Source organism: Neltuma alba, unplaced genomic scaffold (genome assembly GCF_004799145.2).
Source record: "Neltuma alba isolate B1F8T4 unplaced genomic scaffold, ASM479914v2 tig00003989_pilon, whole genome shotgun sequence".
Lineage (NCBI taxonomy): Eukaryota > Viridiplantae > Streptophyta > Magnoliopsida > Fabales > Fabaceae > Neltuma > Neltuma alba.
In genome coordinates, this window is record NW_021633510.1 from 23,329 (window position 1) to 40,204 (window position 16,876).

Here is a 16,876-nt window from a genome sequence, read left to right on the forward strand (position 1 = left end):
TAAACAAGAAAGAAAGAAATTAGCTTATCACCACACCCAAAAAAAAAAAAAAGGAGAAAGAAATTAGCTCCCAATACAATGAAATAATTCATGATGACCCCTCCTCAACAATGGCTCAGGGTTTGTCTTGTAAACGGATTTAAGGAGGTTCATGTTATGCGCCAGATATCATGATAATGCTTCGTACCAGTAATGTTACAATTTCCCAGCTATTACTAAACAAGATGAAAAAAAGAGCTATTAGTAACAAAAGTTGTACATGATCCTATACGCATAGCTACGTGAAGACAATGTGATATTTTTTTAGAAAAAATCAGTGTAATCTCAGAGAAAGAATGTAATGGCGGAAAAAAAAATCATATAACTAGAAAATGACAAGATTCAATACAGAAAATAATAATAATAAATTTCAAGCTAGTCACTTGTCACTAAAATTTTTTTGGTAATCATTTTTTTTTTGAATTATTATAGTGACTTCCCCTACTTTTTTTTTTTCTTGATCAAGTCAAGTAAATACTTGCCAGTAACTAAAAACCAAAAGAGGAAGATGTCTTCTTCGGAAAAATAGGCATTCAAGACAGATGGAAGAGACATGAATATCGTTTCTGTAACAGGATACAGGCATTACAACTACTCACCGTAGAAATCCAATGCCTTCACTTATTTGATACAATACCATTGGTTTTCAATGCAATATTGCAGGCACTATTCATGGAATCGTGCAGGATATTCAGCCCATTGTCAAAACTAGAATGAGATGATAGCGAATTGGCCTGCGTACTTGATTTGCCACATTTATTGTCTAGCACTTATCAAGTTCCTGATCACATATTGTAAGATGCCTCCATGGTTAAAGTAAGCCAGCTCAACCTGCGAAAGTAATCAATACATCAGCACGAAGGCGGGGAATGTCAAGGAGCAGGGGTTGAGCCATTAGAGGATAATAGAGAAACCTTCCTAAATTTTTTTTTTTAAAAGAAAAAATCAGTATTACCTCTGTATCAAATCTCAGGGTACATGTAAATGACTTCCCGTTATCAGTCAAGACTGTGACGTCTTGACCAGGTCGTATTTCATCCACTCTGCTAGGAAGATTAATGGTGTAACGTTCATGGCCAGTCAACCCCAGAGTCTCGGCATCTTCCCCAGCCTTAAAGCATAGCGGAATGACACCCATTCCCACCAAATTACTTCGGTGAATCCTCTCAAAGCTTTTCGCTATGACAGCTTTCACGCCCTGGGAAAGACAACAGTTAATTGAACCATCGGGGAAAGAAACAAAACAACAGAGAAATTGGTCAGAGCAGAATAGCATCCTGGATGTACCAATAACAATGGTCCCTTTGCAGCCCAATCACGAGAACTTCCGCTGCCATACTCAGTCCCAGCCAAAACGATTGTCTCATGCCCCTCGCTCTTGTATTTCTGACAATATATTTTTTTTTGAAAGGTCACAAAAATAGCAGCAATAAATTTACTCAAATTTTGTGAGGGAAAGAAACTTGAAACAATTCAACGATACATATCTTGGGTTAAACGGACAGTAAAATATGATTTCTGTGGACAACTCAGCAATTACAATGGGCTCAATCTGACAAGTGACAATCGGTCAATCACATAACAAACAAGAAGCTGTATCAAACTCCTGAATCAACTACAACAATCTTATATGACTGCAGATACTGGTCAAAGTTGTTTCAAACCATTTTGCAGTTATATTTTACCGTTGCCACCACCTATTGTTGTGATGTTATCATCCTCTGTGAAGCCTAGATATATTCTTTCAATGAATCCAATCATCAACTCTAATGATTTATGTATTCTCTACCTACCAAATATATTTCACCCACCAGACATCAGTGATACCATAACATCATTATTCTTAATGGGGATGGTCTCGTTGGAACTAGAGGCCGGTAATCTACATGGTGTAAGAGTTCAGAAGTATTACCATTGCAGCATCAAAAACGGATAGCTTCTCCCCAGAAGGAATATGAATAGTTTTCGGGCCAACTTCTCCATTCAATAATTTGTTAACAAGGCGAATATTAGCAAAAGTGCCCCGCGCCATCACCTCATCATTGCCACGACGACTTCCATAGGAGTTGAAATCTCGTCTATCAACCCCACGTTCCATGAGGTATCTGGCAGCGGGACTATCCTTGTGGATGCTCCCGGCAGGGGAGATGTGGTCAGTTGTAATGCTGTCTCCACAGTTGAGTAAACAGTAAGCATCCTTTACTCCATGAGGACCTGGGGGAGACATGCTCATATCTTTAAAATAAGGAGGTTCATGAATATAAGTTGAGGAATGGTCCCATGCATAGAGAGTGCCAGAAGGTACAGATAACTGATTCCACATGGGATTTCCTTGGGTGATTGCATCATATGTAGCCCTAAACATGTCAGGAAGCACACTTGATTGTACAACCTGAAAACAAAACAATAAATAAATAACGATGCAATCATTTGGTTTATATGGTAAGGTCATAGTTAAACCCATTATGACCCTCACATCTGCTATTTCTTCACTGGTAGGCCAAATATCCTTGAAGAAGATCTTCTTTCCCTCATTACCCAACCCAATGGGTTCCGTGTCAAAGTCAATGTCCACCTGCAGAAGTATGTTCAAATTGGAGAACATGATCGAGTTTTACAGTGTGCTCTCAGTTGCAAGCCACGTACCGTGCCAGCAAGGGCATAGGCAACAACAAGAGGGGGAGAAGCAAGGTAATTAGCCCTTGTCAATGGATGAACTCGGCCCTCGAAATTTCTATTTCCAGACAATACAGCTGCAGCTACTATATCTGGAAAATTGCAAATTCAACGCCTTAGGCATCCCAAAGATTCCTCAACCAGACAAAGACCCACCAAGAAGAAAATTCATACCATTTTCAGTAATAGCAGACGCAACAGCTTCATCAATATCCCCTGAATTACCAATGCAGGTGGTACATCCATACCCAACAATATGAAACCCAAGCTGATTCAAATACTTCTGCAGGCCACTGCAAGAATCAAGATACACAAGTCATCTGAATCTGTATGACTCAGTGCAGCAGGTTTGTACACCGCATTGTATCCTTAATAATACCTCTTTTGCAAATACTTTGTCACAACACCAGAACCCGGAGCAAGACTGGTCTTAATCCACGGTTTAACCTAAAATTTCACAACCATACAAGTACTGCAATCAATTACTGGTCAAAAAGAGAAACAATAATGTGAAGTGATCATCACAGATTTAATCTATTATATATGTATCGAACTGCTTGGTTATATAATCCCCAAAAGAAAACCTAATCAGGTATTGCATGAAAGCACAAAAAAGTGACGTTGTAACGGTGCTTGTTGACCTCCCAGTATCTCAAGGGGCGAATCTGCTGGTTGGATATTTCAAATAATATGTTAAAGCAATTGATGTCGTAGATACTGACATATGTTAAAGCATATTGATGTCGTACAAAGTTCAGAGACAACAAACCTGCAATCCTAATTCGCAAGCTTTCTTTGCAACCAGTGCAGCTCCAAGCATTACACTGGGATTTGAGGTATTTGTACAGCTGGTGATCGCAGCAATAACAACATCTCCATGCCTAAGCTGTGCTGTTTCCCCGTGGAAAGTGAAGCCTGCAACCTTATTCTGAGATTCCTTTGGTACAGCAAAACCCTGCAAACAGCGCAATACTACATAGCTCAAACAATGGGCAACTAGTAATACAGATGATTAAACCATATAACCACAATAAGAATATAACGAATAGCAGCATGGCAAGATTGCCATTCAAAGAAAATGAGAAATTTGGATGAGTTAATATGCACAGAGAGAGATGCAGAGACATCATTTTTCATCACAGGCAGAAAAAGTAAATAATTAAATCAGATGCAGGAGCATACAAAAAAAGAGACCAAGAGAAGCCACTACATGATATCCAGTGGTGATAAGCTTGGGTAGCTTGTATTGTGGGAGCTACAGGATTAGACATCCATGCCAGCATGTGCAGAAAAAAATGGAAAAGAAAAACTCACACAGAGAGGCAAGATGCTATGATTAAAATTCCCAGGTAACTATTCATAGAAAATTTAAGGATTATATACAGGAAATAAAGAATAGCTGTAAGAATTAACTAGTCATAAACTCTGAAACTAACCCCAGTTACCTCATATTCAGTCACAGAATAAAAATACAACAACTACCCTGTTGCTTCCCAAATTGAACAAGATTTTTAAACACACGACTATCACCGGCACAAAACCTGTCCCATTTCCAACCCCCAACAAGTCATAGATGAGTTCATCATTATTTCTTTGGCAACAAATCACACTTGTTGTCTTCAATCTTAATCATACACCATCTTGGTTGTTCATAACAATGATTTTGAGAGTATAGTTCATGCAATTTTACAAAACAATATCTATGTAATATCCCAAAAGAAAGAAATAAAGAGGGGCAGAGAACAAATAAAAACTTATCCATATTTCAGAAAGCTCATACCTTAAACCCAACTTTATTGTCAAGGCAGGCATGCCAATCTGCCTTCATTTCTTTCAAAGTGACTCGATCATGGGGCCTGCAAATATTTGGTGATGACAATCACACCTGGAAAAACCTGGACATATAATACTTCATTCTTTTTATATGGAGGCCTGAAGGAAAACTACCTCTTTGGACCTGATACACAGGGCTCCACATTCTCAAGATTGAGCTCTAGATATGACGAGTAGACTCTCTCAGTCTGGGGCTGAGCATAAGCACAAAATTTTCAGTCAAACCCTTTTTATACATATATACGGCGTACACAAGTAATGATATCAAACTAATATATCCTTAGCATACCTCACTGTAGTCCACAAACATCTTATTAGCTCGTAAATATGACTCTATCATAGAAACCTGCAAGAAACACATGTAAGCAAATGTATACAACATAGCATGTTATGATGCGAGTGTTTACTTACAGTCTCATCACTTCTGCCAGTCAGTTTCAAGTAATGTAAAGTGACATGATCTACAGGAAAGAAGCCCATTGTTGCACCATACTCAGGAGACATGTTTGCAATGGTGGCACGATCTGCCAAAGACAGTTCACTCATGCCTTCCCCTGCATAAGTGAGGTGAAAAGACCAACATGGAAGGTATTACTAAATGCTAAGCAGGCAGTAATACAGAATAAATGTAAAACTAGAAGAATACTATTGCGTGATTGCATCAACTAGTCTTTACCATAGAACTCAACGAACTTGCCAACAACCCCATGCTTTCTTAGCATTTGTGTAACTGTCAATACCAAGTCAGTGGCTGTCACACCATCTCTTAGTTTGCCTAACAATTTAAACCCAACCACACCAGGTAGGACCATGCTCATTGGCTGCATTCATAAGAAAGAGGTAATTAGATATATGTAACAAGAACTTACCATTGAAAGAAGAAATTAAACATACAATAACACAGTTCAAACCAAAATGAACCTACTGCCGAAATGAAATTCTACTGTTCTTTAACAAACTATGAATTTCTATCTACCTGGCCAAGCATCGCAGCTTCTGCTTCAATTCCCCCAACTCCCCACCCAGCAACACCCAAGCCATCTATCATAGTTGTATGTGAGTCGGTCCCAACTACACTATCAGGGTAAAGCATACCACCTGTATTAAACACAACTCTGCCAAGATATTCTAAATTAACCTGCAAATTTTGTATTGCAGAATTTGATTTAGAGGAGAAAGAGGAAATCTAAAACCACATACGTATAACTGACCAAAAATAACTTTGCACATGAAATAAAGATCATTTCAAATATCTGAGCTTCTTGAATGATTCGAATACCTGGTGAACTATCCCTGATCCAGGAGGAACAACAAGCATGTTATTGAATGCCTTTGAACCCCATTTGAGGAAACCAAATCTTTCCTTATTCCTCTTGAATTCAAGTTCCATGTTTGCCTGCACAGCATTTTCTGATCTTGCCACATCAACCTGAACTGAGTGATCTATGACAAGATCTACTGGAACCTGCGTACAAGCAAAATTCAAAAGTTGCACATACACAACCATAAATAAACATAAACCACACTCACAAATGTTTATCAGCATGGGGCTCACCAAGGGATTAATTTTATTAGAATCACCACCTAGTTTGTTCATTGCATCTCGCATGCAAGCGAGATCAACAACAGCAGGCACCCCAGTAAAATCCTGAAAATTATATCCAAAGCTCATATAATACCAGGCATTATATTTCGGATACACTGACGAAAACAGATTGATTGTGTTTGCAAGCCCCTCACCTGCAGAAGCACTCTCGCAGGCTTGAAAGGAATTTCTACCAGTTTAGGAGAGGTATTCTCCCAATCAATAATCTTTTCAACATCATTTCTCTTAACTTGAAACTCATCGCAGTTACGAATCGCGGATTCCAGAAGTATCCTAATCGAGTAAGGAAGCCTATCTGCGATGCCAGCATAAATTCAAATAAGGAGGGAAAAAAACTCCAACGAATTCACATAAATACAACAAGTAAACAACCAATAAGCTGAATCCAGATTTCAACCCAAATAAGACAACATTTATATCCAACCAAGTAAAGGCACAAAATCAACGTAAGACGAAACCGTTTCTTCTATCCATCTTCCAACATTGTCATGAGCAACCATAAAGTCAGGGACATAAAGAAATCGCTTACCGATCCTAGGATCGTTGAGAGCCGGCAAACTATAGTACTTGCCAAAATGACCGCCTCCGGACTTCTCGAGAGTTTTCAATATGTTGTCGAAAGGATTTCTAGATGCTGCAATTGATTAAAGAGCTCAGAGTGTAAAATAGCAGAAAAGCAGCTGAGAGTTATATATTGTCGATGATCTCGCAAAAAGATTGAATGTGAAGTGCGATGAACAAATTACCCATGGCAGTGATTAGCTGCGACGAAGAAGATCTGTGACCGGCCGGCTTCAGTGAAAGGAAAAAAGACGGAGAAAAAGTAAATGAAATGCAGTAGTAGGTGATATAATGCGAGAGAGAGAGAGAGAGAGAGGGTGTATGGTAGAAAACGGCGTTTGCGGAAGGAGGATCCGTGGACACCACGTTCCTTAGATTTATTGTGTTTATATTAAAAAATGAAACGGTGCAATGCGATCCAATGGCTGGCTGTTGGAGATGGCGATCCGACGCGGGGCCATGTCATGGCGACGTTAAGTTAACGTAAATGGTTCGGTGTATGAAGGCAGCGCCCATTCATCCCCCCTTTCAACTACATTTCGGGCGCGCCACCACATTCCCCAGTGATAAATATCATCATCCCGCTGCCCACTTTTTTTGGCGATATTTTTGTGACACTGACTCAACCGGTTTGTCAGATACTACTGCAACAAATTTAGCCCTTCAATTCTGGGCCAATGTGTAATGTATTTTTTGGCCAGCAGCTCCAAATGTAATGTATTAACAAACATGTATTTCTTCTTTCACATGCGGTACACTGGAAGTTCATTTTAGTTTCATTATTAATCATCAGTTTTTAAAATCGCGTTAAAAAACTTTTACTCTGTTCTATTTCCTCTTCAGGTAGGAAAAGGAAACATATAACTTTCAGATCATAAATTTTCTTTCAATTATTGAAATCTTTAAAATTCGGTTTATAAAGTTAATATATTTGTGTAAAAAAAAATTATAAGAATTGACATGTTCTGAGTTGAGAAATTATAAAATTTGTTTTTGTTTCAAGTCAAATTTAGGTATTAAATCACTAATTAAAAAAATAAGGTACCAGAGTTATAGAATTTTAGGATGTCGGCAAAATTATATAAAAAAGTGAACTATGGTATTCGATGTTGATGATGGGGATAGTTCACATCCTTGATTAAGAATATATTTAAATTACATAAATTTTTTAATATTTTGGGAAATTTAAGATATAAAAGTAGTTGAGGAAACTAAAATTTGATATTCCACGTCATCTTCCCAGGGAATCATTTAGAGATGTGTTGTCGTGTTGATTCTTCGCGTTTTAAAATTTGAAGTGTGAAGAATGTCATGGTTTGAAATCACTTTGAATAATACCATGAATTGGGAATGATTGCAAAGCTGGTTGACATGTCAAGAGACGAGAGGGCCTAGGAGAAGCACTTTTCAGACGAGGAAAGAGAAGAAGGAGTGGGCCTATATTCCCATACAACCCTAATCGGGCCCCCGCACGCCCTTTTTGAATATTCATCTGCCAGAACATTGCTGGGCTTAGATCTTCATTTGAACACTGCGTAAAACTAGAAGCGATCAATATTTAATAGCCGATAATATCTTAAATAAGATTATTTTTAATAAGAGAATGGTTATACTTTAAAAAAAAAAAAAAGTGGTCAAGCATGCTCAAAGAAAAACAAGGAAAAATTGCGAGAGAATCACACCAATAAACATGAGTTCAAATAGTTCTCACTAGGAATTTCGAATACATGCAATGTTCGCTTTTAATAGTCTTTTTTCTTTTTTTGGGAGCCAACTGACCAATTACTAGGTAAATGGCTCAGTAGCTGAAAAATGAGGTAAATTATATTATTTTAGTTTATCGATTAAATTGTTGGCCAAGAGAAACGTTTTTATGGATTAGATTGAGAACAGATCCCCGGAGAACCTATTTGATGACCAGGGCTTTATTTCCATGCAATTTAAAATTTTGCAGGAAAAATACAATTAAATTAATAAGAATAATGATATATGTCAATATATATTTAATTGACAGAGAAGCTGCACTGTGAATAATAATTCTGTCGTCGCTTATCACAGCAGTACATTTTTCTTTTTTAAAACTAAGAATACGAATGTACGATTTCTCATCCCGCCTTGTTTTCATAACTTGATCCTGTCGCAACTACCGACTTGTACAAGTAGCAGCGTATTATTCATTCAGATGCAATGCAGTTGGTTTAGATTTGAAATGCACAGCATCTTGATAAAAAATGAAAGAGGCCATGAGATCAATACAGTATGCCAGCAGCAAATGTAGAATGATTTGCAATGGCATTGAATTATAATATAGTGTTTGATTCGTATGTGTAAACTACGCCTAAGTTCTACGCATACAATTTTTTTTTTTAATTAAAAGACAATTAACTAGCTTGCAGTTAACTAAGATCTTTCAAAACGATACCAGTCCCCTTCGGGGGTAGTTGTTGAAGCATTTCGCATAGCCTTTGACTTAGGTAAGGTCTATCTCTTCTCTGATGGTTTTTTTTTAGCCCCATGTTTAGCATGAGAAAAACAAGAAAGAGAGGAGGGGCAGAAAATTTGTAATGAGTTCAATTTAAAAAATTAAAGAAATAGTATTTTAAAATTTTAATAATGAAAAGATGTAAGATAAAAAAATAATAAAATTTAATTAAAAGCTTTTAACCCTACTTTTTTTATTTTTTAAACCAGGCTCATTAAAATTTTTTTTCCTCTTCTCTTTTTTTTTTTTGGCATCAAGCGGATCCTAAAAGAGCCACGCACAATAGACTTGCCCCCATGTAGCGACGAAAGCTTTTAGTCTTTATTCCTAGGAAACCTCTAACGGTTCATTTAACATGAGAGAAATGAAGAAAAGGGAAGGAGAGAAAAAATTTTAATGAACTGAACATGAAAAATTGAAGGAGTTGGGTTTTAAAATTTTAATAGAAGAAAATTATAAGATAAAAAATAATTAAAAATAATTAAAAAAATTTTAACACCACTTCTTTAATTTTTTTAGATCGAGCTTTTTAAGATTTTTTTTCTCTTCTTCCTTCCCTTCCATTTCCCTCGTACTAAACATAAGCTAAAAAGATCTTTTTTATACCAAGAGAAGAAAGGCAGATGGAGTTGGACGTGGTGGGCTTAGTAGGAGGCATGGCATTCCCCAAATTTCTGATTTTTTTCTTAGTGATACATGTCGTGCCAATGCGTAGACCGAATAGTATATTTATTTTCCAAACAACACCACGGCATTCCTCTTTCTTAGTTTCTTTGTATGTTTTTTAAAATTTATTTCAAAGAATATATGTTGTTTCCAATCCATCTTAAGGTGTAAATTAATATGAAGACCGAATAATATATTTATCTTCAAGACCCTGGTGTTGTTTGGGAGATAAATTTACCTGTTGACTTTAGACCCGTTCATGCATCAGGCAGTTTTATTATAAACGTTATAAAAAGATTAAAAAAAATGTCAAGTACAGAAAAAAAAATTCTAAAACTAAAATAAAATATGCCGAAAATTATAATTGTTTCATAAATTAATAAAAGAACGGAAAGGAAGGAAGAATGGGTTTTCAACTTTTCATACCCATAGATGAGCTCAAAGTGATGCAGCCGTGCTTAATCAGCACGGCTCGGGGATGGCCGGCCGTTGTTTTTGTTGTAGAAATCCACACTCACGTCGATCAGATGAACCCCCCCCCCCCGGGGTTACGTGAGCGGAACACAAAACAGTCGAATCAACGCGAGAAAGCCAATATATATAGGATAAACTTCATGTAAGGCTTCAATTTTCAGCTAAAAAAAATATAAGATTTTAACTTAGTTTTTTAACTTTCAAAAATATTTTTTAATTATTTAATCTTAAAATTATTAACAAAAAATAATAATATTAAGATTTTAAATACTGGTAAAATATTATTAAATGTAAACATATTAAACTTAATTTTTAAAATAATCATGATTGTTACAAAAACATCATTATGTAAGCTTAATAATTTTAGAGTCAATAAACCAAATATGTATTTTTTAGAGTCAATGAGTCAAATTAAAGCTTTGTATAAAATTAAACGATTAAATATACTTCCAACCCTTCTCTCCATGATCTTGTTCATGCTATCACATGTATGCTTTCCATTAAACAAAATCAAGGTGCAAATAAAGCCACAGGAATAGGGTGTCCCTCCCCCATCGTTAACCCGCACCCTCCATGGCAGCGGTGCCGGCGAGCACATACATAGACCACACACCTATATACCCAAGGACATCTCATGATTTTTTAATTTTTTTTATAAAGTTACAACTTTTGTAAATGATTTTTTTTTTTTATAAACTACATTTTAAAAATGACTAAATATTTAATGCATTTGTATTTTTATACTGATTTAATTACATTTCTCTCCTATTCATATTTTTTTTCATTCATTCTGTTTCATTTTTTTAGAACTTATTTCTTCCTCACTCACCTTTTCTATTAATAAAGACATCTATAAAAAAATAAGTTGCAATTTTTATATATTAATTGTTTTCAAATAATTTTAATCAATTTTTTATCTATGCAATTTAATTAATTTTTTTGTCAGCCGTGTAATTTAATTATTTGTATCTTATAAAAGATGGAGGGAGTAATAATTAACAACAATAATAAAAATGGAAATTGGCGCGCGCATAGATCCCTCCAAGATTTCGCACCCAACATTGCCATGCTTTCCGTTCCCCTACCTCCACACCAACTCCATTCTCCGATGATGCCCATGCCCGTCACCTTCGCCTTCCACACATAAATGCGCGCGTCCCAAGAATTTATAAGCATTATTATTTTTGTATTCTAGACACAGAATGTAGACGCCTAATATGTATTAAGAAAATTAATTAGCTATTTTCCCCCGAGTCCAGGGCAAATAAAACGGTGTGCGTCTAAATGAGGAGAGAATGCTCACTTCTTGAACCCAAATATGCTCGTATTTATTTTAACTCTGCGTGACTTGGGGGTTGTGTTTCGAAGTTACTTCCTGGTATTAAGCGGGCGCTTCCAGACCATTCGAAGACTCGACTGTACAATTTTACTCCTCGGAAACAAATTAAGATCAAAAATATTTTTTAAAAGATCACGTCGTGAATCGTGACTATTAAAAAATATTGTCTCGAAACAACTCCCTGCAACTTGCCCTTGAAACTTGCTTATCAGAATGGAGACTTGTGTGGTGGTACTTGTCAGCTTGAAGTTTCACGAAGGCTCAAGAAACTGGATAAATCAATCATCCGAAATGTTCAACTCAGCATGTAGATGCCAGAAATTTAATGCATTTTAAGTTGACAAAGTATCACGCACAGAATCTAATAATTAATTAAATATTTTGGGTAATCGTTTAGCTTAACCACCAATTAGGATACAGAAGAAAGTGCTGGGATTTATCTGACGCCAGACTTTAATTCTTCTTTGATTTTTTTTGGGTAATTGTTATCCAAATTCAGCATTTGCGTCCGAAAATAAAATTTTCTCTCGGACTAAGACATCAGCATATAATTGTATTTTGGCCAAAAAAAAAAAGCATATAATTGTATTACGTACACACGTATATGTATCAGGTTTAATTTTGGTGTAGAAGAAAGAAGATAATCGTTGTTGAAGTTTTCTAAATCATAGCCAAATTATAATCTAAGATTAAGATATGGCAAAATCTGGAGCTGTGTTACTTCAAAACACATTACCTAAGCTAAGGGGCATTGGCTTTTACAGAAATCGACCTTACACCTTCCTTGCTCCTCTGTTCTGATCGATACTTGATTCCATTTCGAGACAGTGCCCCTTGGATTTTGATTGCCGGCTTGGTAAATGACAACAATGGTCACAAATTCAATTATAATTTAAATTGGCTTCTTTTTTTTTCAGTTCAGATTTAATGTATTCTCCTTTACAGAGCTTTAAAAAACAAATACTATAAGTCTTTAATTAAAAACGTTGTGTGCGTGCGTGCGTGTGCACCTGAGTTATATATGGGCATTATTTTTCGCGAGTGATGTTTCCTTTCCATTTGTTCTTTGTTTTTCAAGTCTTAGATAATCAGAAAGAAACGCAAACAATTGATTTCAAATTTAAATTCTGCTTGGGCGGGGTGTAGATGTAAATTGCTGTAATGTATACTTAAATTAGAAACGAATTTTAAAATTTTAAATCGTCATTCATTCAGATGAATGCTTATGACTAATAATGAATATAATTATGAATTGAGAAGAGCATGAATATTTTTTTGTTTTTAGCAAGTACGAGTATTCTCCTGGAAGCAGTCTTATTTGAGACACTGACAAATATTTAATTTGGATATCTCTCCTACCAGATATTCAAACATTAATTTACCATGTTGTAGGGAATTAACTTTTTTAAAAATACTAAATGGCATTTGCATGAATATAAACTAGAGCCCTGTGGACATTTTTGCCCCATCAACATTGAAGCAGGGACAGCGGACGAAAGAGACAGCATGAAATTTAAGTAGGCAGGGGCTAAAACATGGGCGAAAAGTGAGCAGTGAAATAAAAAGGTGATATTGAAAAAGGGTGGGATATTTAGTGTGGGGAACGCAGAAGCAGGTAGATATTTTAGTGCGGCGTGGGGAACATGTATAGTTATTATAGTATTGGGGATATGGATGGGGATGGGGATGCCCGGAAGTCTAAACGCAGCCCACCAACCCAGGCTTGAAACCCTAAAAAAGATATTTTGGCGCCTCCATTATGACACTCATATCCACATACATGGATCATAGATGGATAGCCGCGTGAGGTGAACGCATTTTGAAGCTTTCCCTGAGGAGGTTTAACATGACAAGTATTGACAAATACATTAAAATTAAAACGCACCAAAACCCGATATGTTGCACTCTGAACCTAATATTTTGGGGCAAGTCCAAATCTACTCCGGCAAGATGCGAGATTTATAAATAAAATCAAAAGATTAACATAGTTTAGATAAGTCAGTGGAGGCCGGACCTGCACTACTACGCAGGGAAGTGGTCAGGTCAGGGAATGCATGGGTTAATGAAATTTTACAGTCGCAAGAAAAGCCAATTACCTGTTTAGTTACCAGAATTAGTGACATGTGATTAAGTTAATCATGTTATGCTTGGAAACATATTCTGATATTCTCATACCAGTGAGTAGACAGCCCATGATATAATTTAAATTCATATTAATGAGGCTTGGTCATCAGTAGGTATGAGAAAGTAGAGTAAAACTATTCCTTTCCTCCCCCTTCCTTATTTATTTTTTCAAAACTCACTAATTTCCTCTGCTTGTATAAACTTAGCTTGGGTTGTTATGGATCTCCGGTTTTTAAATAAATAAGAGTGGGAGAAGATAAAGAAATTGACCCAGTTTTAATTTTTTTTTGGGGGCACATGAGAACATTTTTTGGACTCAGCTCTGGATATATTCTTCAAATAAAGTTAAATCTGCACAACAATTTACTCTCTCATTCAGTATATGGACGATGGAGCATTTGAATTCCCAAAAATAACGCAAATAATAGATATGGCTACTTTTAAAATACTTTTCCTCTGTTTTTAAATATAAAATTTATTTTATAGTGTAATTTAAACTATAAATTTTATATTTAAGATAAGAGAAATAATAAATAAGAATATTACACAGACTTCGATTTGCCCCGCATGAATTCTCTAGATCGTACAGCTAGCATGACATATGCGGCCAAATCTCTCGAAAGCAACAGTCGTGTAAAAGATCTTTTTCTCAAGTCTCATATGGCAGCACATAACAGAATAGAAGAAAAAGAAAATCAGAATAAAAAATGATTTATAAATACGAAACATTTTTTGTATCTTTAGATTAAAAAAATTAATAATAGTCGTAAAAATACAAGCATACAACTACATATCTCAATCTTCTTATGTGAGACATGATTTTTTTTAGTATTTATATTATTCAGAGGGGGGCTTAACTTGACGCCGTTTGGCCAACCAGAAAAATGAGACGAGTGATGGAAAAATCAAAAATGAAAATTCGCGGATGGTTGTTCAAGCACAAACCTGAGGGGCTGAGACTCACGCCTATTTTTCAAAAGAAACTTCTTACTCTTCTTCGTCGCCGTGTCTCGTGCCTGTGACAGGGACACCCAGAGACTGTGCGATTTTTTCTCTTTTGAAGAAAATGAATCCCAAAACAATTTTTTGTCCCCGCTGAGAGGAGAGAGAAAGAGAGGCTCACCTTAAGCAGCACAAGCTTTAAATGCGAGTTGGTTGATGGTGGTTTCTTTCGATCTACTCTTACGGACTAAGCATTGTGGAGCGCATCTTTCCTTTCTATATAATAATTACTCATAATATATAACTCATCCTTAAACCCAAATCTCCTGCTTCCAAGATCGATCCTACCCTGAACCATACCCACTCTGTCTTTTCGATTCCTGCAACTTGGAAGAGCTGAGTTCCCAATTCCTAAAATTTCTTGGCTACCCTGATGGATTTTGTGGCGAATCCTTTTCCTTTGCCTTCTTCCGCGTTGGGCTCCTTCGGGAGCTTCGTTGAGAGGGTTAGACGCATAAGCAGTCTCGCGGTTTCTGTTATAATTGGAAACATCCTCTCTGCGATCTTGACATTTTGCTTTGCCTTAGGTTGGTAGATCACTCTCTCCCTTCCGATTACATTCTTACTTGCCTCTGACATTTCAAGCTAAGGTTCATTTGCGCTTGATGGGTTCACCCTAGAATTGTTTTTGGTCTTTTTACATTTACGTCGAATTTGTCATTGTGTGTTGATATGTCCAACGATCGTTGAATTCGCAGAGCATAATTTTTGGTGTTTTCAGTGAAGACAGACAAGCACTTTTCTTTCGGTGAAAAATGAATTCTGTGTGTGCCCTTTGTTTGTCGGATTGTATGTCATATGTTCATCTTTGTTTTTATCTGTTCTCACAGCAACCAAAAAAGAAAAACTTTCAAAATCTTTGTTCACCCTGTTCAATTCCCAACGTTTAGCTTTTGCTGCGAGATGTGCCTCTGTTGAAATTCGTTAAAGGCTAATACGATAATGGCTTGTTTGTCGGCAGTGGGAACGTTATTGGGTGCCATGACAGGAGCTTTGATAGGCCAAGAGACCGAGAGTGGCTTCATTAGAGGAGCAGCAGTTGGTGCCATTTCCGGAGCTGTTTTCTCCATTGAAGTATTTGAATCTTCTCTTGTTCTTTGGCAATCTGATGAATCTGGGATTGGGTGCCTCTTATATCTGGTGAGTAACTACTAAGCAGATGACCCTCAAAACTTTCGCTGCTTTAAGTTTACACATGCAGCTGAAAAAGTAGCGGCCTCCTGAGATTTGATTGTCATTATTACTTTCTGAATTATGCAGATTGATGTCATTGCTAGCCTATTGAGTGGGAGACTTGTGCGTGAGAGAATTGGCCCTGCCATGTTAAGTGCTGTCCAAAGTCAGGTTAGCATTTTTTGTCCAATTAATGAGACATATATTTGGATACGAACTCTCATCGAGAAGATTGCTCATTATATCTCTGCTCTTAAATGTCAGATGGGTGCTGTTGAAGCAAACTTTGAGGAGGTTCAAAACATCTTTGACACTGGTGGTTGCAAGGGCTTAACTGGGGATTGTGTTGAGAAGATCCCGAAGATCACAATCACAAATGATAATATTATTGATGCTTCGGGTGAAAGAGTTTCTTGTTCAGTCTGCCTCCAGGTTTGTATTGCTGCAGTGTTTATTGGTTAATGCCTGTGGTTACTATGACGTTGCCCTTTTATCCATAAAATACCAGGAGGGGGTGGTTTCTATCTATGTTTCTATATAGTGTGAATATATGCATATCTGTATCTAAAGAAAATAGTATCCATTTTGGGAATTGACATTGGGAATTTGTACATGTTCAGGACTTTCAGCCTGGAGAGACGGTTAGAAGTTTGCCTCATTGCCATCACATGTTCCACCTACCATGCATCGATAAGTGGCTCTTCAGGCACGGTTCATGTCCGTTATGCAGAAGGGATCTGTAATTTTGTATGTCCATAGTACAAAAAAGTTCTTTTATTGTTTATACAGTCTTTCACTTCTAGGACTTGTATTGGGTTCCAGGGAGCATCCCATGAGCGTATCATTGTACTAAATTAGTGTAAAGAAAATTTTGATATATTAAATAGTTTTGGCTCCTTCT

General features: G+C 36.6%; 2 protein-coding genes across 3 annotated transcripts; one reads left to right on the forward strand and one right to left on the reverse strand.

Annotated features, from left to right (window-relative positions):
• Positions 1-548: 548 nt before the first annotated feature.
• LOC114743311 (putative aconitate hydratase, cytoplasmic) lies at positions 549-6,783 on the reverse strand. The gene is made up of 19 exons (XM_028931511.1): positions 6,684-6,783; positions 6,289-6,449; positions 6,104-6,196; positions 5,828-6,013; positions 5,525-5,686; positions 5,225-5,369; positions 4,960-5,102; positions 4,838-4,894; positions 4,663-4,742; positions 4,496-4,571; positions 3,485-3,670; positions 3,095-3,162; positions 2,890-3,008; positions 2,686-2,807; positions 2,516-2,614; positions 1,952-2,431; positions 1,327-1,425; positions 995-1,237; positions 549-870 (listed from the first exon to the last, which is right to left on the reverse strand). Exons 3-19 carry the CDS (start codon positions 6,155-6,157, stop codon positions 796-798), a joined length of 2,394 nt encoding a protein of 797 aa, XP_028787344.1. The 5' UTR covers positions 6,158-6,196; positions 6,289-6,449; positions 6,684-6,783; the 3' UTR covers positions 549-795.
• Positions 6,784-14,886: 8,103 nt separating this feature from the next.
• On the forward strand, positions 14,887-16,876 carry LOC114743318 (NEP1-interacting protein 1-like). 2 transcript variants are annotated; one of them, XM_028931521.1, is made up of 5 exons: positions 14,887-15,329; positions 15,764-15,942; positions 16,063-16,146; positions 16,240-16,407; positions 16,596-16,876. In XM_028931521.1, the coding sequence occupies exons 1-5, from the start codon at positions 15,176-15,178 to the stop codon at positions 16,716-16,718; spliced, it is 708 nt and encodes a 235-aa protein (XP_028787354.1). In that variant the 5' UTR covers positions 14,887-15,175; the 3' UTR covers positions 16,719-16,876. The 2 variants fall into 2 exon arrangements, with proteins under 2 accessions (XP_028787354.1, XP_028787353.1); XM_028931520.1 differs by having other exon boundaries at positions 16,063-16,407.